The following is a 23,611-nucleotide window of genomic DNA, read 5'->3' as shown; positions in this document are numbered from 1 at the left end:
AAGTGACTAAGATTTGGGAATTTATAAAACATTTAGTTACTTCGTATTTCATTATACTTATAATGGAAGGTTGTGTCCTATCCTACCCGTTCGGCTAACGACCCTCCATTAGTCAAGAGTGCGGTGGGTAAGAGTGGATACCCAATGGCGGTCATTTTACAGGCCGCTTCCTTAAACACCCCTTATAGACCAGCTTCGTGAATGAGACCTACTAACGGTAAGACTGACATTATATATATATATATATATATATATATATATATATATATATATATATATATAATATTAGACTTTTAATTTTATATATAGTATATGGGTGTATTTTACACTTTTAAAATACTAAGTGGTTTAATTTAATAAATTATACCTTTTTCAATTGAATTAAATATAAACCATATCATTATGGATTTATTAACTCTCTTTTAATTATACACTTAATTAATTTAATAAAACCATAAGGGTGTAATTTGAACTTTTCAAAAACTAGGGTTTTAGAATTTAACATTTTTAAAATTAGAACTTTTAATTAAAAATTTAAATTCCAAAACTTGAGGGCAAGTTTTGAAACTTTTCAAAACTATCTAGATCAAATTACAAATAGTTTAATTAATCAAATAATAGGTAATTATCTAAATTTGACCTAATTTAATTACTTGCAAGATAATTCATCAAATAATTCAAATAAATCAAGTTTATCACATAAGGCAATGATTATCTAATTAATTTGACAATTATCTTCTATTTTGATAAAGATAATCACACAATATCAATAAAAATCGGATTTATTAATAAAAAACGTTTATGGTAATTATCAATCATCAAAATTAGCCAAAATCCGAAAAAATCCTGAAATATCCTCTGTCTCACCCCTGGACTCGCCGAGTCAGGGACTAGACTCGCCGAGTTCATCCACTGACTCGCCGAGCTAGTCAGGCAGATGACACAAAACTTCGATTTTCAGGCAACAAAATGAACAATTAAGCATCAAATACATCAAACAAACAGCCTAGGCTCTGATACCACTGATGGGTTTTGAGCACTACATCAATCCTGTGGTGTACATGCAAACCCTAAAGTTTTGGATCTAGTTTGTCTAATGAACATGCAATAATCATCCAAAACTCATAAACCCTAGATCTAACATACAATAATCAAATGAACATATGAATTAGGGTTTAGATCTTACCTTGATTGTTATGTAGCAATAACAATCTCAATTCCTCTTGATCTTGACTCTTGAAAGCTTAGTGCCTCAAATGTTGCACCTCTAATGGAGTCACAAACACCATATGCAACAAGATGAACAAGGAGAGAGGGATGAGGCACCAAAAATGTCCTAGGGTTTCTCTTAGAAGGTTAGGCACGTTTTTGGCTTGCCAAGGGTTCCTTTTATACTTAGTCTGTTAGGGTTTTCAACCAGGAAACCCTAATCTGACTGCTTAGGGCCTAAGCAGCCAATGGACTACCTCCTTAGAAGCCTTGGACGAATTCTAATGGGTTTCCTCATAGATTTCGTCCACTCCAACTTCTATGGAGTCCATTAGCCCAATATTCAACTATCACACAATTGACAGTTCTAGTCCCCTTTATTTAATTAATGTCTTTTAGCCACAGAATTTAACTCTTATTAATTCTTGACTAATATTAATTAAACAATATGATTTCTCTTTTAATATATTATTCATATAATATATTAATAAATCATAATTAATCCTTTTTATCCTTAATTCATCCTATCAATTGCTATGGTGAAGGCAACCCAAAAGGACCATGCTCACAATCGAGTCAAGTACATACCAAAATAGTTATGGGCTTAGACACATAATCCAACAACAAAGTGGTTGTTAAATGAGCATATGAATCAGGCAAAGAATTTAACAAAATTAAAGCTTTGTCTTCATCTTTAATTTCTTCATCCAAGTTCAATAAATCAACAACTAACTGATTAAAAGCATCAAGATGAGCAATCATCTTTGTACCTACTTTATATTTCAAGTAAAACAACATTTTCTTTTTATAAAGACGGTTTTCAGCACTTTTGATCATATATTTGTCTTTTAGTTTCTGCCATAGTTCTTTTGCTGATGTTTCTCTCATTACATTGAACTTTTGTTGCTTAGCAAGACACAAACGGAATGTTGAGCAAGCCATCTTGTTTACTCTATTACAATCAACATCAGACATATCTTCAGGATTTTCTTCCAAAGCAACATCCAAATCTTGTTGAGCCAAAACATCTTTGACTTCACACTGCCACATCCCAAAATTATTTGTCCCATCAAAATTTTCGACTTCAAACTTTTCATTATGAATGGTTGTCTTTGTCACATGAGATCCTCTCCCACTAAAAGGGTTAAACTCAGCCCCTGCATCGTCTACCATGGGCTCTGATACCAGTTGTTAAATGATCAAGCTTTCTAACACTCTGAAAATTGACAAAAAAAAAAAAGAAGAATACAACAATATCAAAAATCACAACAAGTGAAACAGCAAAAAAAACTAAGATACAGTGATTTACGTGGTTTTGCTTTTAACAAGCCTACATCCACAAAGCAACAGGGACACCGTTTATTATCAAACTGTGGAGGTTACAAAAGTTCACTCAAAAAACATACACACTGTGGAGGTTACAAAAGTTCACTCAAAAAACATACACATACTCAATTTTCTGCACACCTTTAGATTACTATCACATGTATCTTTAACTCTCAATATGTAACTGCCTTGCAGTTACTTAATGCACCCAATTTATTAACATAAATTTATATTGCTAATAAATAGGCATCACTAGAAATTGAGCCATACTTATAACAAAAACTTCCACTTAACGCTATTTTAGGCATATGTTTCAAATGGTTTGCTACGATAAACAAATAACCTAACTATATGTCAACTTATTATGGTTCTTGTGTTCAATATATCAACAAAATCGCAAGTTATTGTGTTCAATATATCATTAAAATCAGCAAAAAGCAAGATATCAGCAAAAAAAAACAAAACACATACATGTGGTGGAGATGGCCGAAGGTGGCGATGAGGAGGGTGGCGGCAAAATCGAGAGTGTTCAGCAGAAGTCGACTTCTTCAAACCCGTTATGTCATCCTCTCGTATCCAAGCGTAGCAGAAATTAAACAGAGATTAGGGAAATCAAACATGAGAAGATGGTAATTAAGACGTAAACCTGTTGATTGACGGCGACAGAGAAATCCACTGAAAATAGAGCGTCGGATAGCAGAGATAAGCCTAAAATTAGATACGCATAAACTGGAACCAAAACAAATCTTCAAGCCACCGATTTCATATTGACATAACACATACGAAAATGAAAGGTTTGGAGTCGCTTTCAAAAGCAACGGGAAATCGAATGATGAGGTGTTGGTACCGATTTGGGAAGCACCGTCTTATCGTTTAAAGTGCAGTCGATTCCTCCAGAAATGATGATATCGTGGAGTGTAAGCTATTGTCCGGATGTAGATAGTGAAGGTTGAGAGCGTGACAGATAGGTGTTGGTATCGATCAAATCAGTTTTGGTGGCAGCAGGTGCTATCGCGAATTAAGTAAGAATCGGGGGGATCGCGTATTGAGGAAGAATCAGAGGGATGATGGGGTTTTTGAATCTGTAATTTGTCTGCGATGATTGAGGGAGCCAGGAATAGATAAGGAGAAAGAAGAGGGAGAAACGGTGGAACAGTGAGAGAAGAAGAAGAGATAGTCTGTAGTAGAGGGAAAGAGACGGTGGAACAGTTACTCAATTAGTGGAGAGAAGCGGTGGAAAGGAGATCAACACGACACATAGCAATGGAGTCGATGACTCACTACTAGAAACATGAGTTTTAGAGACGGACGAATCCGTCTCAAATCCGTCGCTAAATATCATTTGCGACGGATCAACCACAAACATACTCCATAGCAAATTAAAGGGTGGCTAATAACATAGCGAGGGATTTAGCGATGGATTAGTTTTCTCTTGCGACAACCTTAGCGACAGAATATCCATAGCAAAATGGCACTTAATACTTTTGTTTAGGACATTGGCGACAAAACCTAATAACAACATTCTGTTGCTAATCCCTTGCAAACCTCTATATCTGTTTTTTTTTAATCCGTCGCTAATCCCTCTCAAACTTTAGATGTAATTTTTTTTTTCTTTCCGTTGATCATCTCTCGCAAATTTAAGATGTCATTTTTTTTCTTTCCGTAACTATTCCCTTGCAAATACATAATATCATAGTTTTGTTTGTTTTGAATCTAAAACAAAATAATACCAAAAAATCAAATAATTATATAATCCCAAAACAAATATTAACATTTAAATACCAAAAACATCCAATGATTATGCAATCCAAAACCAAACTTTAACATTAAAATACAAAAAGAATCTAACCATCAAAGTTTACCAAAACATCCATAAACATCAAATATCAAAGTTCAACATTGATTGATATTTGATTTCAAAGTATATGTACGATAATTCTAAATTTCCTCTCATATTTTGCATTTCCGCTTACACCTTCTCCATTGTTTGATATCTTGCGTCCAAAAGAAAGATCATAATGGAATTGGATTCCAATTCCCGTTCAATCCCATGGAATTGGGAGAACCAATTTCCACTTAGTTTTTCCTGCAATGGAAGGAGACTTGGTTGCTTGATGTCTTCATGCTTTTTGCTAGATTCAGGGTCTTTGTTGGAAGCAATGTTTTTATGTTGATGAAAAAGAGATTAGTGTCTACTCATTTGAAACCAAATGCGAGACTGGAATGGAATTAAATTCCGATTCCAACCAAAAAGCAAATACACATAAACATAAACATCAAATTTGTAATCTCTTAAACATAAACATCAAATTTGTCTTGCCATGGGCCCTTCTTTGATTGCATGCGACCGCCTTTATCAACTAAAATTTGAGTTACAAATACACGTAACAAGATGTATGTTCTAAGGGTCATTGCTTAGATGGAATGGAATGGACAAAGGAATGGAATGAACAAGGTAATATAAGGCAAATAATAAATTTGAGGTTTGATCCGGAAAAAAACACAAAATATAAGGACTTTTATGAGATTAACCCTAAAAAGAATTTCATTGAGCATAGTATTAAAACCCAAATAACTTTACAATAAAAACAACAGTTTTTTAGTTATATTGATACCAAAATTTGTAATTTAATGAAAATATAAAATATAAAATATAAAAATACCTGGCCTTTGATGATTCTTCCAGCACGATCATATTCAACTTCTCTTTCACTTTGGCCCAATAAAAGCTCTCTTGGAAGAGCCTCGTCAGCAGCTACATTCCCATATTTCTCAACAATTCTTATACAACAATTCAGCTTGTGAAGGAGCAGCTTGCATATGGACATCATTGCCCTTCTCAAATGCTTCCCATGGATGTATGTTCAGTTCCTTGAACTCCAATGCTTGTCCACTTTATTCTGGTTATCCCCCTGCAATTCAACAACATATAATAATATTAATTTTTGAGAAAATATTTATAATAAATAAATAAATAAATAAAGATAAATCAGTAAAGGTTATTACTCACAGCATAGAACTTCTCATTTGGATCCATATCCGGAAGCGGATCCTCACGCATGGATCGAGTTTTCGGATCATAATGTGCAGAGTTTACATCAAGATTCAGAAGGTATTTTGCTGTATCTTCTCGAATTCGCAGATTCCTGAACATAGGGGTAAAAAAGGAATTACAAATGTAAAATCTTGGATGACAAAAAGTTTCTAAATATTTTTATTGACTCACCTAATAGTACCCGTGCTACCACCACCTGTAGTCCTGACACGTTTTTCCACATTTGCAAAATCCATCTGCTTACTCTCATCAACTTTGGCTTCATCAACTTTCAATGCATCTTCATTATCTTCATCATCACTAACAGCTTCTTCCACATTTTGAGTGTTAACCTTTTCCTCTAACTTCTTAAGTTGTTGATCTTTCAAGAATTTCTTTCTAGCTTCATCACGAGCTTCATATCGTTCAATCACATGAGCATAATATGTTGCATCATACCCATTCCACCTGTCTCTTTTTCCATCATAATCAAGCTCAAAAGTCACTATTTTCTCATCAGGTGCTATGTTTTTACTTGTCCATTTTGCCCCTAGCTTACGTGGCCTCTCCATGCATGTCTTGGTTGTGTGTTTCATAGCTCCACAACTTAAAACAATTAACAAATTTAGCAATCAAGTTATAAAAACTAGAAAAGTAAAATAAAATTTGCTTACTTTTCGCATGCACCCTTTCTGTACTTATCAGCTTGGTATATTTTTGCTCCTCTGTCATACCATGACTTTGTGTAATTGGGATCTGAATTCCATTTCCTTTGATGTTTTAAACTCTTCAGGACACAAAAAAGATGGTTTTACTTTTAGTTATATGGTTACATGATTAATGAGAATGCAAGAAAAAAGAAAATGGAAAAAGGCGTACAGATCTCTCTGCATTGAGATACCAAGGAGCAGATGACATATACTAAGGAATATGTGGATTAATTTCTTTTCCATCTTCATCAACTTCTACAGGAGCAAGCCCAGCTTTTCGGGCTTCTTCAAGTTCCATCTGTTTCCTGTGATCCTCCCTGGATTTGAAAGCCACTGCAATCAAAATGAAGATGGTGTGATTGGTGAGAAACTTATTTTCAAATTAAAACAGACTCTTAATTTAGATTACATAATGGTAACAATTTTAGGAGTTTTACATGATGAAGTTCTGATTTTCTTGTGAACCAATGAACATTAATCGTGTTCCCACTTCTATCCGAAGTGAATCCTACATGTAGCCGCTATAACAGGGGCAATTTAGTCTTTTAACTTGTTAGATAATAAAGTCAAATTGGTTACTATCACATACCTGATGAATATCTCCCATGAAATGAGAAAGAAAGAGCAGCGCTTCTGTGAGATTATCTGCAAATATATATATATATATATATATATATATATATATATATATATATATATATATATATATATATATATATATATATATATATATATATATAATGTTTTTCATCTTCAAAGTTGATAAAATCTAGAAGCAAAGAATCAGATGAAGAAATTTGTGAAATTAATTACACTGAGATGTTTATTTGCCATAGTCGAGTAGCTGAGTGGTGTAGTTGTTAATTGCTCCGGCAACACATCTTCTGGCCACTCCATATATTCTTGTCGTTTTGACATTAAGCCCCTTGTCAAATGCCTACACCCGGTACCAAATTCATATCATACAAATTCATCCTGTGAGATTATTAAATTGTAATAGGAAAAACAAAATGTACGAAAACAACAAGAAAACCCTAGGAATACCAAAATTAAGGAGTTATGGAAGGCAGAGCTTAGAAAAACGATTTCTGATTTGATCTAAAATGAAAGAGAAGAAAGAAAGCTACATGAAAATAGAACTTATAGACAACCAGAAACCAGACTAGGAAGGTGATGAAGGCTAGAGTTTACGATAAATGATGAACCAATAGACTAATTGTTGTTGCAGGGAAACGGCGAGTCAACGAGGAAAGCATATGGACCGAGAGGAAAGCAAGCGATGATGTGATTTATGAGGTTTTCCTATACTTTTCAAGTATACTTCAAAGAGGGACGCCGCAGGTGGACGGTGGTGGAGGTGATTTTCCGGGCGGAGGAGGAATTTGAGTCGACAGAGGTCGATTAGAGCTTTTGGAGAAAATTGTTTAGAGTTTGGGAATGAAAATAAAACGAGGGAAAGAAAAAAGAAAGAAAAGCGGGGAATGAAAAAAAAGGAGGCGTCCATTTCTGTGAGCGATTGGCGAGGGATGGGAAATAAAGGCGTGTGATTTTGTCGATAAATTCTTGCAATTCAGTTGTTGATCCCTCGGTAATACCTCTCTAAAAGTCTATAAGTATTTTGGTTGAAATATTTGTGCGTTCCGTCGCTGATCCCTCGGTAATTCGTCACTAATTAGCTACGGATAGAATCCGTAGCTAATTCCGTCGCTGAAGGTTATGTTTCTAGTAGTGACTCACGCACCCAGGCATTGACCACTCAACTTGAAGGGCAAAAAAAATTAGAAAAACATACCATATTTGTCAACTTAGTAAAACTACAGGACCATTTTTGCCAAATCAAAAACATTATTGTAGCTAACTATAGCCACTTTTAATATATACTACTGAAGTATCCCCACTTTGCAGGGGTCGGATTTCAATCAGACAATCATATAGATAAAGTCGGTAAAACACAGTCACATACATAGACGATCACAAACAGACAGACATTAAAACAAACACATAGCAACATACAATCTGCATACAGAAGATCATATACAGCAACCACTCAAATTGAATTACATTTAATCTAAAGAAATGTATAGACATCCACCAGACACAATCACATCCTTTACATGTGTAAGATGAACACACTTTCTTGTAGAGAATGTAGAAATTGGGTAGTTTTTTGAAAGTGCAGTGGTGGAACATGATGAAAAGAAAGCACGATACCATAATAAACAAATCAATAAAAGTATGTGGCTATTTTTGGCTGAAGAAAATAAACTTACGGATTAGGAAAAAAGGTTTAAGCCAATATTTGACTTTTTAACATTATAATATATATCAAATTTTGTTTGTGAAAAAAAAATATAACAAATAAACTCAATATACAGTTATATTTACTACCTGGAAATTTATGAAAGTTGTTCCCTAATACCTGATTGCAGCCAAATCAAAAGTTCTTGTGACCGATTCTTCTTTTATCATGTGGTATCGTCGAAGAAGATATTCCGTAAGTGAAGAGCCTAAAGTTTCAACCAAACAATAGTATGTATCACATAATAGTCGACATTGTGACCTTCTGACTGCGAAAGACAGAAAGTAGCTACATACTTTGTATTAATATTGATACAAATATATCAAATTTGTGAAAACGAGAATTAGAAACGTATGAAATAATCAATTTAAAATAAAGTTTAAAAAAGAAAATACCTTATTCGGTGCTGTAAACTCAGAAGTTGAATAGAAATCACCCGATTGAGCAACGGGGATCAACTGTTGCGCAAAAATCAGAAATTTCAAATAATTTTATGAGTAGTTTGGTTTAGTTTTTTTCTAAGTGGTTTTTGACATCCTGCTATCTTTAAATGCCCCTGGGAAATAATATGTACTTGTTTTTCCCTTAACAAACTAGTTGAACTTAAAATGCATAAAAAAAATTGAAAAATATACAAAACGGGTTACCTGTCTAACAAAATGAAGCGTTTAGTAATGTCGATTTGGTATATTCAAAAGTCAAACGTTTGGCAGCACTTACATCAGAAGGACATCATGTGATAAAACAGGATTTATGGAAAATACAAATCATGAGACTTTCTTTTAAGTAGATGCAAAAAAGATTAAAAAGATTGTTATATAATATGTTATTATAAAATAAGGTGTATGTGTGTTTAACTAATTTTTGCAATTTTGGAAGTTTTTGTTTGTTATATTTCAAAGTACTGTGACTATTTTGATCATTGTTCAACCAAAAATGACCAAGTTGGCCTTTATCTAATTGTTCACTATCTCCTACTTAAATGATTATATTATCCTTTATTTATATTTATATAACGAATCACTATAGAAAATTGAGAAAAAACGGTAATACATGTATTTCTACATCAGGAAAAGAAATCTTGCAATATATGATCTCAATAATCTATAAAGATTATTTTTTTCCTTAAGTTGATTTCAAAAGTTTTGTCAGTCTTTATGAATCAGTTTTATTAAATCTAATTAATTGTGAATTATTTTTTAGAGTGTTATAATTGAGATATTATTTAACAAATAAATTTGGAAATACTCTTGCTTGAATTTTACGTCATGCGGATCGATGCAAAATGACACAGTTGGATAATGAGGTGCATTCCAATTGAGTCATCCAGGATGACAACATGAATATTAATAATAGCAAACATTTGTTACAACTTACATGTAACTTTTAATACCATAAAAGAATAGAGAAAATCAAATATGTTATATTTTCTTAAAATTTTAAAAATCAACTCAAATTTAAGAAATTTCCTCTAATGACCATCAAAAGATAAAACACAATGGTCTTTTGCCATTGTAAAATAGGGCAGCAACTAACATCTTATTAAGCTTAGCAAAGCATTAAATGAATGAATCATACCAAATTTCCTAAAGGATAGGCAATTATTGTTGATCTAGTTATTATGTAAAACTGGTTTTATATCTATATAAAACTATTCCCAGATTCAAATAGACATTTTATCAAACAGGTGGTATGCGTCTTCACTTTCTTCAAATTTTTGTAATAATAATCCTACGAATTCAAACTCATTTCAGCTTACAATAAAGATGATTTAAAATCAAGCAACTAAAATACGAATCGAAGAGAAAAAGTAGAGATAGACATACCTGATTTCCAGAGACGAGGTAGGTTGTTTCGAGGGCTTCGACGGTGACCTCTGGTGGGCGAGGCAGTCGTCGCCGGTGGAGAGAGCAGAGGGTAGAAGAAGGTTAGATGAAGGTTCTTTGTGTTCTGGAGAGAGAAGATTGATGAATATGGAAACGTTGGAGGTGAAACAATCGTGATATAACCTACACGTGTGATAGAAGACCCAAAACCAAATCTGACAACAAGCAGGGAAACAACACGTAGAATAAAATTAATTGGAATTAATCCTTTAAACAGGTGTAGAATAAAATTAAAAAAAAAAAGAAATTGGTCCAATCAAAACAAAACACTGTTCCTAAGGGAACATGAAATTAATCTTATAAAATATAATTATATAATAATTATCGGATTTTTATCTGGATTAAAAAATGTGTAATTTTAAAATGGCTATATGGTCATTAACAAACCGGTTTAACCCCAAAATTATCTTTTTGCACATCTATCCTTAGTATAAATAGGTATTGATTTATTTAGTTTTAACATGTCGCTAAAAAAAATCTTTATTCTCTACGTATTTCGCAATCTTATATTCTTATTTCTTAATTTCTTCGGTTTCCAATATAAAAATGTCATTCTCACAAGCTTTAGCTTTTGTCGGAACTACCGAAACAAATAACTATACGAATGATGATGTGGTGAATCTTCTTCCAAGAAGCGGTTTCGTTCGACCACTTTGACAATCCCTGATTTATGAAATTATTCAAATGAAGTTTCAACCAAGTTATTATCCGGTAAGTTATACCACCATTAGACAAGATTCAAATAACTGAGCATGTGAGAACAAGTTATAAGGGAATCATCAATCATATAAAAGTGACCAGGCTGTGAATTACCAACTTTGTAATACTTTACCAGAGCATGCTAGTACATGACAACGAAGTTCCGTCCGAAGTAGCACATTATGAAATTATAGAGCATCAAAGCTTTTATCCCTCATGCATGAGTGTTGGAGATATTAAAAACCTAGATAATTTGACTCAATGGAAAGAAGAAGAACCACAATTTTCTATCATAGTCATTGTGGTCTGTAAATTACTAACCGTTCAAGCTTTTATGTTAGCCTTGGAATCCGCTTTTTGTCTTAACGGCAAGATATTATCCCTAAGACCGGAGGGTATGGGAGGGAAGCTTCCCTCACTTTTTGTGGGTCATACCCCCATTTCCCTCACATTTCTTTCCCTCACCTAAAACCCAAGGAATGGGTGGGAAGCCCTTCCCTCACTTTTTTTTTTTTTTTTAAATAAGTTTTTTTTATGATTTATAATTTTTAAATTAATACTAAATATAAAATTTAATTAAAAATAAAAAGCATTTCATTAATTAAAATAAAACTTACATTAAACCTAAAATTTAAAAAACTAGAAAATTAAAAAAAAATAAAAAATAAAAAATAATAAAAAAAAAACTAAAAATCAAGCAAACCAACAACGACCTACGGAAAATATTTTTTCATAATTTTTTCCCTCTTCTTCATCACGAGATCGAGAGCCGGTCCCGAGAGATGATCGATGTTTTCCATAAAAAACTTCATATCCTTCATTTCTTGTCTCTCCGCCCGCTCCTTTTTCCTTGTTTCTTCTTTTTCTTTGTCGTAAGTCAAACGTTCGGAGAAATTAAGATTATATCGATCAAACGACGATGTTATTTTCCGCATTTCGTCAATGTCCACGCTGAAATCAGATGCACCCGAAGAAGTCCATTTTCCCTTTCTCTTCGTTTTGTCCCTACCCATTGGGTGGACAATTTTCTTCTAGCTCGAGTTCGTCATCCTGATTTAAATCTAGACCGACCCGAGCATCGGAGGAGGTTGTGTAACCACTAGAGTCCGTTTTCGTTCGCTTTGATTGTTGGACTCCAAAAATAAAATCTTGCTCGTATTTTTTCCACCTAGGACATCGAACCAATAATTTCCAACAATCGTGCCACTTGAATGGTTTTCCGACTTCTTCAAGGTAAAACTGCAAAGCTTCTTGAAGTATTTGTTCGTCCCCTTGGCCGCTTTTCCGTTGGGTTTTTAAGTTGTTGTACAACCCGTTTATTTTTGAAACCCCCTTTGCTATTTCTCGAAACTTCGAATTCAGTTGATGTTTCGTACGGTAGTCGTCACCTTTTTCTAGCTCCTCTCGAAACCGTTCTAAAATGCGAAACAAAAAATGGTCTCCCGGTTGTGCGTTTCCTTGAATCGAATCTTCAGAAATGTCAGCCCAAGATTTGACCAAAACTAGCTCTTCGTGTGGAAGCCATGCAATCGGCTTTTGTCTTCCCGGTTGTGTGACACCCTCGCGCGCTTGTTTTTTCCCTTTACGTCTTTGTGGGGGTGGTGTGGGTTGAGTTTCGGGAACCATCTCTTCTTCTTCCGAGTCATCCAACTCGTCGACAAGTTGGCGTTTTTGGTGGATTTGGGTTTGAGTTTGAGTTTGGGTTTGAGGTTGAGGTGGATTTGGCGATTGTTGATCCGGAAACACAACAAAGTTTGAAAACATTTGCGGCGAAACATTTGGAACTTGCATCGGGTAATATTGTCCAACATTTTGGTATTGAAATTGTAGTAGGGATTGAATGGGAGCATCGAGTTGGGGGCGATAAACTCCTTGTGGTGATGAATCGATAGCAAAAATGTTTCGATAATGGATGTTTATACTCGAACCATGGCTTTTTTTCCTTCGATCGGAAGGTGGGGTTTGATTTTCGGGATTCATTTTTTTTTTAGAAGAAAATGGAGAGAGTAGAGGATTTGTGTGAATTTTGTTTGATGGTAAATAGTTGTGTATTTATAGGTGTGTAAAAAGGTTAAAAAAAAAACAAAAAAAATGGATTTAAATCCATTTAGTCGTTGCAGCCCAAAAAAAAATAAAAAAAAAATTATTATTTTTTTTTACCGTTGAATAACGGTTGAATTTCAAAAAAAAAAATAATAAAATAAAATAAAAAATAACACCCAATCATAGCAGGAGAGAGAACGCGGGAAAGGTTTCCCTCACTCATTCCCGCACCACCCTTCCCCGCACCGACGGTGCGGTGTTCCGCCGGGCGGGAACCTCCTCGCGATCCTTCCCCGCTCCCACTCCGTCCGGCCTAATAAATGTCAAGACTCACCTTCGAATCAAAGGAAATATGTTAGGGATGGCAAATCGGGTCATCGTGTCGTGTTTTTGTCTGACGTGAAACGACACGACAATGTTTTATTTGACATGAACACGACACGACATGATGTCGTGTTTTTTTTTAACTAACACGAAAACGAACTAATTAAAAAACGACAAACACGACACAACACGACAAAGGTAACATAATATAAAAATTAGTTTATTTAATTAATATTTAATCATACATGACACGACAAACACGACAAAAAAATGCTTAATCGTATCAATTTCGTGTCAAAATTTGAACATGAGCACGACACGACGTTGTGTTTTTTATACTTGACACAAACATGAATTCGAATTTCAGTTTCGTCCCAATTTCATTTCGTGTCATGTATTTCATTTCGTCCCAATTGCCACCCGTAAATAAAATATGTGTTTGTTTAAGGGATCATTTGGATTGCATATAAAAGACAATATTGTGTTTTGTATGCCAATAACGCATCCATAAATAAGAAGTTGCACTAGCGATAATACCCCAACGAAAAAAATACATGATAGTGACATGTAAGACAGATTCGACATCATTCAAGAATTTTTGGATTAAAGAAGCTCCAATTTGAAGATGATGGTAATTTGACCAGCTAATAAAAGTTGTATTCCATTTTCTAAGTTATGTTATCAGATATTTATCGCGTGTCTTTTATTTTATTTAAAATCAAATATAATAGAAATATATATTTGGTTGAAGTTGAGTTTAATTATTTTTTTAGAATTAGAAAAATCAGATAATCTGAATATCCGATTTTTAAATTTTGGTTAGTACAACATTTTTAGCCCAGATTCGGAAATTCACAATGACCTATTTGGCTTTTTCAGATTACATCCAATTTGGACAAATCCAGAGGATGTCATCTGACCTGTGTGTTGTTGGAATTAATGTGTCGAGACTTGGGAACAAAGGAAATATCTATGTTGTTCGTATGTGAATATATGAGGTCAGGAACACTTATAACCTTATGCCAAAAGCCAATGCCATGCAGAATGGCCTTTCACCGCAGTTTTTTGTACTTCAATTCATAGTACAAGACCAACAGTCCAACACAAAAAGATTTACCATAAGCTTTGACTGAGAAATGCATTTTTCAGTGCCCGAGAAAAACAAGTAATAATTAATTACCCACACACACGGTCAATCATTCCTTGGGTCCAAATTGCTGTCTCCTTCAGCTGCTCATCTTCATATTGACGACACTCTCCTAGTAATTCACTAAAAAATTCAATGTCTTTGAATAGCACCTTCATGTGTGAGTGTGACCCAAGTGAATCTGCAAGGTCTCCAAGTGCTGCTACCGCTGCCCTTACCACCCTTTTATCCCTGCATGACCACGTTATGTAAATGGAAATAATGAGCTGATATATAAGAAATAGCAATGTTAGAATTGTGTAGTTTAGGGACTGAAATATAAATGTATAGTTTCCTTATACAGGCAATGTATATATTCAGATTGTAAATCCTCCTTCCGTATGTTAATGAAAATTTGTATTCTTCCATCTCTCTCTCTTTACGCATACTCTGATTTTACAAGCAACATACTTTTATTTATTTGGATGGCATTACAATCATTGGGTTAGAATTTTTCCAAGTGTAATAGAAAGAAATGAAAGTAGAATATATTATAATTAACAAATCAATGGAAGGGCATTGCTAGTTCTTGCAATTGACCCTTATATAATAATTATCAAGATATTATTGGCTACCTGAATCTAAAGCGTAGTTACCAAAATCATAGAATTTATACGCTACACAACTTATCGGTTCTATTTGGATAGATTTGAGTGTACAATCTATTGCGACCCAAAATCACTAGTAGCTACAAGAATAGATTTTTTTTACATACTTCGGAAATAATAGCATTCCAATGATGAAAAAAAGTTTATTTTCGTCATACATAACTTTTCATGCATTTTTTAGTGGTTGATATGTAAATCAATCATACAAATTACTAAATGAAGAGTTGAACCAACCAGCTATTAAACTCAAACATTGATTCACAAAACTGGCATAATGATTCTCATTTCAAATAAGAATTTGACAAATAATCTCTACACCAGAAAGCAAATAGTTCATTCTAAGGGATGAAAAACATATCGGGCAAAATCTAATCTAGACATTTTATGGAGTTAATTATCAATCTAGCCCAAGTTCAAATTTATGGCTGATTATGATTGTTACTTTTTTTGCTCAGGAAGGTCAGCTGCACACAGGAGAATTTAAATAAAATAGTGGACAAGATGAAACCACATGCACTGAACTTTGATTGGATGAAACGGGAAGAGGAAGAAACAGAATGGAGGGAATAACGGAATAAGCTAGGTAATGAAACGAGTTATTACATTCCATGATCATGTTTGGTTGGCTTGTTGTAGGAATGGAATGAAATTTTCATTTGGATTGTGTATTAAACGCAAATACAATGTGTAACTTAAAGCCAACAATATACTATTATTTCAGATAGCCAACAAATTTTTTATTTACAAATATACCAAATTAAACTTAACACAAGCTCGTAAAAGCCCAAACAAGATTAGAATAAAAAATATAGTTTCTATATAAAATTTTATTAAAATAATGGAACTTCAGAAAAATAACTTGTGTCATTAAAAATTACATAAACAAACTGGGGTTCGTATTTTAATTATAAAAACACTCCTTAAGTAAGGAATGAATTAAAAAATGGAAAGAATAACATTTCTAAAAAATGGTCAATTCTATTCCATCAGTCGGGGCATTAGTAACAAAATTGTTGTTATATTAAAATTATTTAAATAAATAAAACTATAATTTATCCATTCAATGATGAAATGATATAACACACACCCCTATAAGGATTAAGTTAACAAAAAGGAACAAATGACATTTCTTCATGAATATTCATTAATTGTATCAACAAAGCAAAAAATGGAATGAATCATTCCATTTTTTTGCTTCCTTAATTCGACCATGTCAAGCACATATGCACTCCAATAGTTAAGATTGGTAGCATATAGAGAAAGAATCACAAGCACCGGATAAACAATTTATAGCATAGACAAATAAATAAAGAGCAAAGAAAACAAAAGACAATGTACCTGTGGGGATCCTTGACAACCACCTCAATCAATTTCAAAAGATGTGGAGCACGAGGCAACATCAACTCAGCCTTGGAATTCTTAAGCCCTTGTAAAATACCCGAATACGCCTCAAATATACTCCTCTTAAGCTGATTCCCATACTCCACCATCTCCTCATCATTAATCTGAGCACAAGCATCCACAGCCCCATGCATCATAGACATAGCATCAGGAAAATACTTCTCAAAATGCTCCCTGATCACAAGCGCCACATCACCAAAACAAGAAAAAATTGGAGGCTTTAGAGACGGGTGCAAGTCACCAGTAGAAAGATCCTTCAGAAGCAGTGCCATGATTTGGTCAGCAGCTTGGAATATAGACGTTTTTGTTTCGTCTGTGCTGCTGAGTTTTTTAATGATCACCTGCAAGACACCACACAATAAGGCTTGGTTTTCTCTATCATATGATGAGAGGATTTGGGGCTCAGTTGTTTGACCTTGACCAAGTTTGGTCATCACAACACTGAGGAGCTGTGTTATGATTTGAGATGCTTCAGGCAGATTTGAACACCTCACAACTTCATTCAGAGTCTCATACGCAGCAGATTGCAGCTTCGTGTCTGTTCTTTCAGCAGTTGCAATGAGTGAAGTTATTATGTCAGCAAGATAGGGGGTCAGAACAGAAGAGCGGCTTTTAAAACCTTCATACCCATGAGCAAGATAATAAATAGCCCCACACACTTTCTCAGCAATACGGGGTGAATCTTTGATACTTTCTAGAAGGACCCAGATGGTTCTTTCAAGGTCAGCAGGTGAAATTTTGGAAAAACCAGTGGCAGTGCTGTGTAATAACTTGAAAGTACGGGTTAGAGTCCATGCGGTAGTGTCTTTCACATGACTGTTTTGATCTTCCATAGCATCAAGCAGCAAGTACAAGAAACATAAGAGATGAGGAGACAAATGTTCGGCACTTGGGCCTTCAAGAATGGAACCGAGCGCATATGCTCCTGCCTCACGAGACCGCCAATCGCACTCTGAAAGATTGTCTACAGCAATTGGCAATACAAAGCGGACAATGGAATCCCCTACAATTCTCGCAACAAGACCAAGACATCTCCCCCCTGCCACTGACAAATTCCAGATGCCATCTTCATCTTGCTTCAACAAAGTTTCTAAAAGCATTCGAACCAGTACATCCATACACTTTTCTATGAAACGGGAATTAGCCCTATTTTCAATATCTTGAAGCTTAATCTCTTCCTCACAAATACAACTCCAAAACTCAACTGCTTGAAAAGCAATGCTTTCTTCATCTACGTCAATAGCATTTGCTGTTAACTCAAATAGGGTTGCCATGTAAGGCTCCAAAAATTTATAGTAAGTGGATGCAATGAACACAAGGCATTGAAAAGCAGCTTTTCTGATATCAGCTTCTTTAGCCCTGGCTGTTTCACATACCACTTTCATGATGTTATTCCTTTCCATTTCGTTTTCAAAATTTGTATGTGTGAATTGAAGTGCTTTGTATAAAGCTGTGGCTGCAGCTAGACGAACAGAGCTCTGCTCGGTGATATTCATGCCCTCAAGTACAGCTGCAAGGACAGAGTTGACTTCATCTTGGACAAAATCATCATGAGATATTTCCTTACAAATATACCCAAGTGACTCCAAAGTTGCTTGCTTTAATGATGCTGGTTGATCTTGTTGGGTCATGTTTCCAAGTAAAGAGCTGAGGAGTTCAGGCCATTCTTTTCTTGGGATTTCTATGCAAGCAATTTTGGCGATTACTTGGGCTGCAGTGTGGCCTACTTCAGAAATTGATGAACCAAGAGTCTTTAAGATCAACCCTTTGATTTGGCATCTGAATGAAATGTCAATTGTCAACCATCTTTGGAGTAAATGCTCTCGGGTGGTGGCATCCAATGAGTTCTTAAGCATAGTACCAGCAAATCTACAGGACTCCATAGGTTTATTATCATTGGAGACTTCTAGTGACAGAGAGAGAAAAAATCCAGGAAGGTTTTGTTCCTGAAATTTCCTGAGTCTGTCTTCTGCTTCATTTCGGATCTTTGCATCTGGTGATTGAGCAGATAATAGGAATTCTGTAATCTCCACATCCATCTTCTCCTATTAAAAAAATAAAAGAACTACAATCAGTCTCTTACTTCCATAGTTTCTTTTCCACAGATAGAAAGAAAACCGTAACATATAAAAATATAGATGAGAAGAAACCAAAGCTGAATCATGTGGCAAACTGTTTAAATGTTATATGAAGTAACGTCACAAAATATCACATCATAACTTTAACCACATAGCTCATAAATACAGGCAGTGTCTTAAAAACCAACCGTAATGTGTAACATCAAGATCAGAAACAATTCATGAACCACTGAAACAGTATGCCCAATTTCTGATTATTCAGGTTAGGCTTATCCACATCCCATTTCCCCCAAAAATTTTAAGACTTCAAAATCAAACCATAAACATCATATAATTTGAAAGTTTTCTATATTACAAATATCTATAACTCAAAATCAAGAAAATCCACGTGTGTTACTATTACCAAAACATATTATTATATGAACTCCGGTGATGTTCCACAAGTTCTAATACTAATTACTACTGTTAAAAAACGCACTTCCCCCAAACTTTTGATTCAAATGACCAATGAAGGAGAATTTTGATAATCAAAGCATCTAATGAATGAAGAGTATCACGTTTACACCAAAACACATTGCACACTTCAATACCTAAAAAAAACAATGCTCAGATCCCTTCTTGAACCAAGAAACCATGACAAAAGTTAACATCAATTATCGGTTAAAAGAATAAATGGGACGGGAAAAAAAATTTAACTTTTAAGGACAAATTAAATATAGCGTGATATAAGAAAAACTGTAAGCATTTCTGTTGAACACACTTAATAGATTAAACATAGTTCGATTACCCAGGCATCAATCCATGTTTCGAATTCAGCCCATAGTTGATGACCACAAAATCATACCACTTGTTAAGGGCTCCACCTTGACCTAGGATATCAAACTTCTGTTAGTATTTATAACTTTTCAATGAACAAGTGTTCACTTTATATAACATAAAATAGGATAGAATTTAATAAATAGCAATACTTTCGAATATTTTTGCATTTAACAGGTAGTGATTACGGCATCGTAGCTACACGGGATGACCCGATGAAGCATGAACAAAAAAATAAATAAATAAATAGGAGATTGTAAACAAATAAAAAGGCATCATGGAACCCGAGAAACCTAGACATACAAAATTGATAGATCCATAGATGATTTACTTAAAATTTACAAATATATATATATATATATATATATATATATATATATATATATATATATATATATATATATATGAAATTGACAAAATTGCAAAAATGTCCTTCTGGTATGCATTTTTTGGGATTTTAGTCCAAACCACGATTTTTTTAGCTTCGTGGTCCTTTTGGATTAGTTTTTCTGTAAAAATAGTCCCTTGGGGTATTTAGTTTTCATTTTTTCTCATTTTTTTAAAAATTTAAAATTTAATATTTATTTTAACAATTAAAAAATAATAGAGGGTCCACCTCTCTCTCTCTCTCTCTCTCTCTCTCTCTCTCTCTCTCTCTCTCTCTCTCTCTCTCTCTCTCTCTCTCTCTCTCTCTCTCTCTCTCTCTCTCTCTCTCTTCGAAAAACTTGCACCACATCAAAATCAAACACAACCCTAGATAACATTCTACCAAGGGTTGCATTTTAAACCTTTTGATCCTTCATTACCCACTTAAAGTTACCAATATGGCCTCTGTTGTGGTATGAGTTTCTTTATCATCTTGACTTTGCTTCCGCCACCCACCTGCACCTTTTACAGTTGAAGGGGGCACTACAAGAAAAAGACCCTTTTACGAGGCGCAAACCACGACACTCATTGATTTATGTTACGCAAAAGACAGTGACATTAAAAAAGTGTCATATCTTCAAAAAATTTAATGATTTAGGTCACGCATTATTGCGTGCCCTTAAATTAGTGTCTCATGTAAAAAAATTAAAAACACGGAGGGCACTTTATCTAAAATGTGCGTCCTCTGTGAATGTCGTTTTATATTTTTTTAAGAAACGCGCGTCTCTCTTCTTAGAGGGAAAATGAAATCCCCAAAAATTTTAAACCCCGCTTTCTTCTCCTTCATTTGTTTCGATCTGTTCTCTAATATCTCATCTCCTTCGTCTCCGCCCCTCACCCACCTCCACTACCTCCAACCCACACCGACTCTTCAGGCCTGCACGACGACGATGTACCGGCGTTTCGACCAACACTTCATCCACCATCACCATTTGCAGCTCTCTCACCCCATCCTCACTGTTAAACCTTGAAAAATCCTTATATAACATTCCGACGACAATCAGATTCCGGCGCTCTGTGACTGTCGATGGGAGCAAAAACCTAATTTCGAGTCAATGGCTTGTGTCTATATTTCGGTACAGAACTCGGAGGAGGAGGTACGAGTGGCTCTGGACCAACTTCCTAGAGACGCAACTGATATCGTTGACATTCTTAAGGCCGAACAAGCGCCTCTCGATCTCATTTCACCATTTATAGTTCCATTACAGAGTTCATAACTATGAACATGTTCTGAACAACAATCAGTGTGCTATATTTCATGGCTGCTAGCCCTAACCCTAACCCTAACCCTAGCCCCCAAATTCTAATTCCATTAATATGTATATATAATATTGATGGGTTTGAGCCAAAAGAACATCCTATGTGCTCATGAAAACCCTAAAGCTTGGATCTAGGTTTCTCTATTGTACATGCAATTCATCCAAGACTTAAGAACCCTAGATCTAGCATACATATTTCGAAAATACTATATGAAAACAGATCTAGATGATTACCTCTTCAACAATGGCTTGAATCTTCTTGTCTTGGAGCTTAGAGTCACAAATGTCACTCCTCTAATGGCTTACAAACACCACACAAGCAAGAGGGTGATATTGGAGAGAGGGGAGAGGCACAATTTCGGCTATGAAATCTTCTAGGGTTTCAAGTGTCCGAAATCTGATGCCCTAGGGGTTCTATTTATACTTGAGCTGCTAGAGTTTCAGTCAAAACCCTAATGGACAACTTAGGCCTTAAGCAATCCAAGGAAGCTTTTGGAATATGGCCCTTATGGCCGAAATTAGGATGGACACATCCCTAATTTCGTCCATGCCTAGTCCACAAGGCTTTCCAGCCCAATACTCAACTATCACACATTTGACAGTTTAAGTCCCCTTTATTTAATTAATGTCTTTTAGCCACAAAATTAATTCTTAATTAATTCTTGTCTAATATTAATTAAACTATATGATTTCTCCTTTAATATATTATTCATATAATATATTAATAAACCATAATAACCTCTCTCTTCATAAATCATCCTATCAAGTTGCTTTGGTGAAGGAAACCCAAAAGGACCATGTACAACTGGGTCAAGTACATACCAAATATAGTTACGGGCTTAGACACTAATCCAACAGTCTTCCACTTGGATAAGTCTAGTAACTATAGTGTAAGTACACTCCGATTAGCAATCGTAGCTCTCAAAGACGCTGTCGAACTCTGATCTTATCAATAACCTGTCATTTAGATAAGGGATCGTATAGTCCTCCGTTCTAGATATCGTGCGGACAATTACATGGAACATAGTCATACTTATTGTCCAGCAGTTCGTTTCTCGATCTCCGATTCGTCTAACATAGAACTTAATTGAACACATCAATTCAGTCTTGACCGGGCCCGACACATAAGTCAAACCAAATCATCGAGGGGCCCAGATATCGCTTTTACCCTCTCAGGATAAAAGGAACAGATAAACTTCGACTTATATGCATTTACTATTCACTCATCAAATCATGCACAACAATGCGTTTTATAACATCAAGTTACTGATGTGTTTACGCATTATCAATGCACAACCAACTTGCAAACAATAAACCATATATCTAGGTTTCAAGACCATATGATATTATCGTCTTGCGATCACTCAAGATAAATTCCATGGAGTGATACCAGCAATTATGGGTCTAATCCAATGCTCAAATCTTATTCATAAGTACTCATGAACGTTGCAGCAAACCTTTGCTATGTCTAATACACTTTAGACAATCTACAAACCAATTCATGACAGTCTTCTTTCATATATACTTCCAACATATGAACGAGTGTGGACTGTTCGAATAATCTTATTATTCAGGAAGTCAAAACATGCAAAATGAAACAATAGGTAAATAATTAACTTAAGACAGTAACTTTACTCATAAATAATACTCTTTTATTTAATCATCAAATGTTAATTATGTTGGATAAGGTGTCTAAGTCCATAACTATTTCTGGTATGTACTTGACCCGACCCGGCATGGTTCATTTGGGTTGCATGGCACCATGCAATTGGATAAACTAAAATGATAGAAATAACACTTATGGTTTATTAATATATTATAAGTTCTAATATATTAATAATATTATTTAATTAGTTTGATCAAGAATCAATTTAGAATTAATTAAGTGATCAAAAGATAACTAATTAAATATATGGATAGATTATGTAAATCTTCCATATCTTATATAGTGGGCTAAGAGGCTCCATGGATTATCAAGTAGGGTTCCACCCATAGGATGCTTCATGGATGCTCCATGGGAGTTACAAACCCATAGGTCATGGAAATGAAGAGTCACGAAACATTAGGGTTTACATGGTGTAACCCTAGATGTGTCAACACTATATAAGAAACCCATTCTCCACCAAAATCGGCTACACATAAGAAACAAGAGGGCTAGAGCCGATTTTGCAAGTGTAAGATTCTCTCAAAGTTTACTCCTTTGCATTTGGTGTTGTGTGAAGCATTTGAGGCATCACACTTGGGGTGCTAGGCTCACAAGGTTTCAAGGATCATAATCAACAACAAGGTAAGTTATTCTATCTTTCA

General features: G+C 34.7%; 1 protein-coding gene and 1 pseudogene across 2 annotated transcripts; both read right to left on the bottom strand.

Moving 5' to 3' along the window:
- Nucleotides 1–4,262: 4,262 nt before the first annotated feature.
- LOC145164331 (pre-mRNA-splicing factor SLU7-A-like) lies at nt 4,263–12,098 on the bottom strand (annotated as a pseudogene). Its single transcript, XR_013739805.1, has 10 exons — nt 11,881–12,098; nt 11,781–11,787; nt 8,974–9,036; nt 6,717–6,800; nt 6,449–6,649; nt 6,244–6,356; nt 5,762–6,175; nt 5,546–5,681; nt 5,199–5,447; nt 4,263–4,680 (listed from the first exon to the last, which is right to left on the bottom strand). The product of XR_013739805.1 is annotated as a pre-mRNA-splicing factor SLU7-A-like (transcript).
- A 2,553-nt stretch (nt 12,099–14,651) lies between these two features.
- Nucleotides 14,652–19,672, bottom strand: LOC145162786 (importin subunit beta-1-like). The gene is made up of 3 exons (XM_079081830.1): nt 19,591–19,672; nt 16,663–18,770; nt 14,652–14,908 (listed from the first exon to the last, which is right to left on the bottom strand). Exons 2-3 carry the CDS (start codon nt 18,762–18,764, stop codon nt 14,707–14,709), a joined length of 2,304 nt encoding a protein of 767 aa, XP_078937956.1. The 5' UTR covers nt 18,765–18,770; nt 19,591–19,672; the 3' UTR covers nt 14,652–14,706.
- Between the last annotated feature and the right edge of the window lie 3,939 nt (nt 19,673–23,611).

Source organism: Lactuca virosa, chromosome 3, assembly GCF_052849685.1.
Source record: "Lactuca virosa cultivar CGN04683 chromosome 3, Lactuca_virosa_CGN04683_v6, whole genome shotgun sequence".
In the NCBI taxonomy this organism is placed as follows: domain Eukaryota; kingdom Viridiplantae; phylum Streptophyta; class Magnoliopsida; order Asterales; family Asteraceae; genus Lactuca; species Lactuca virosa.
This window is presented reverse-complemented; position numbering and strand designations above follow the sequence as displayed.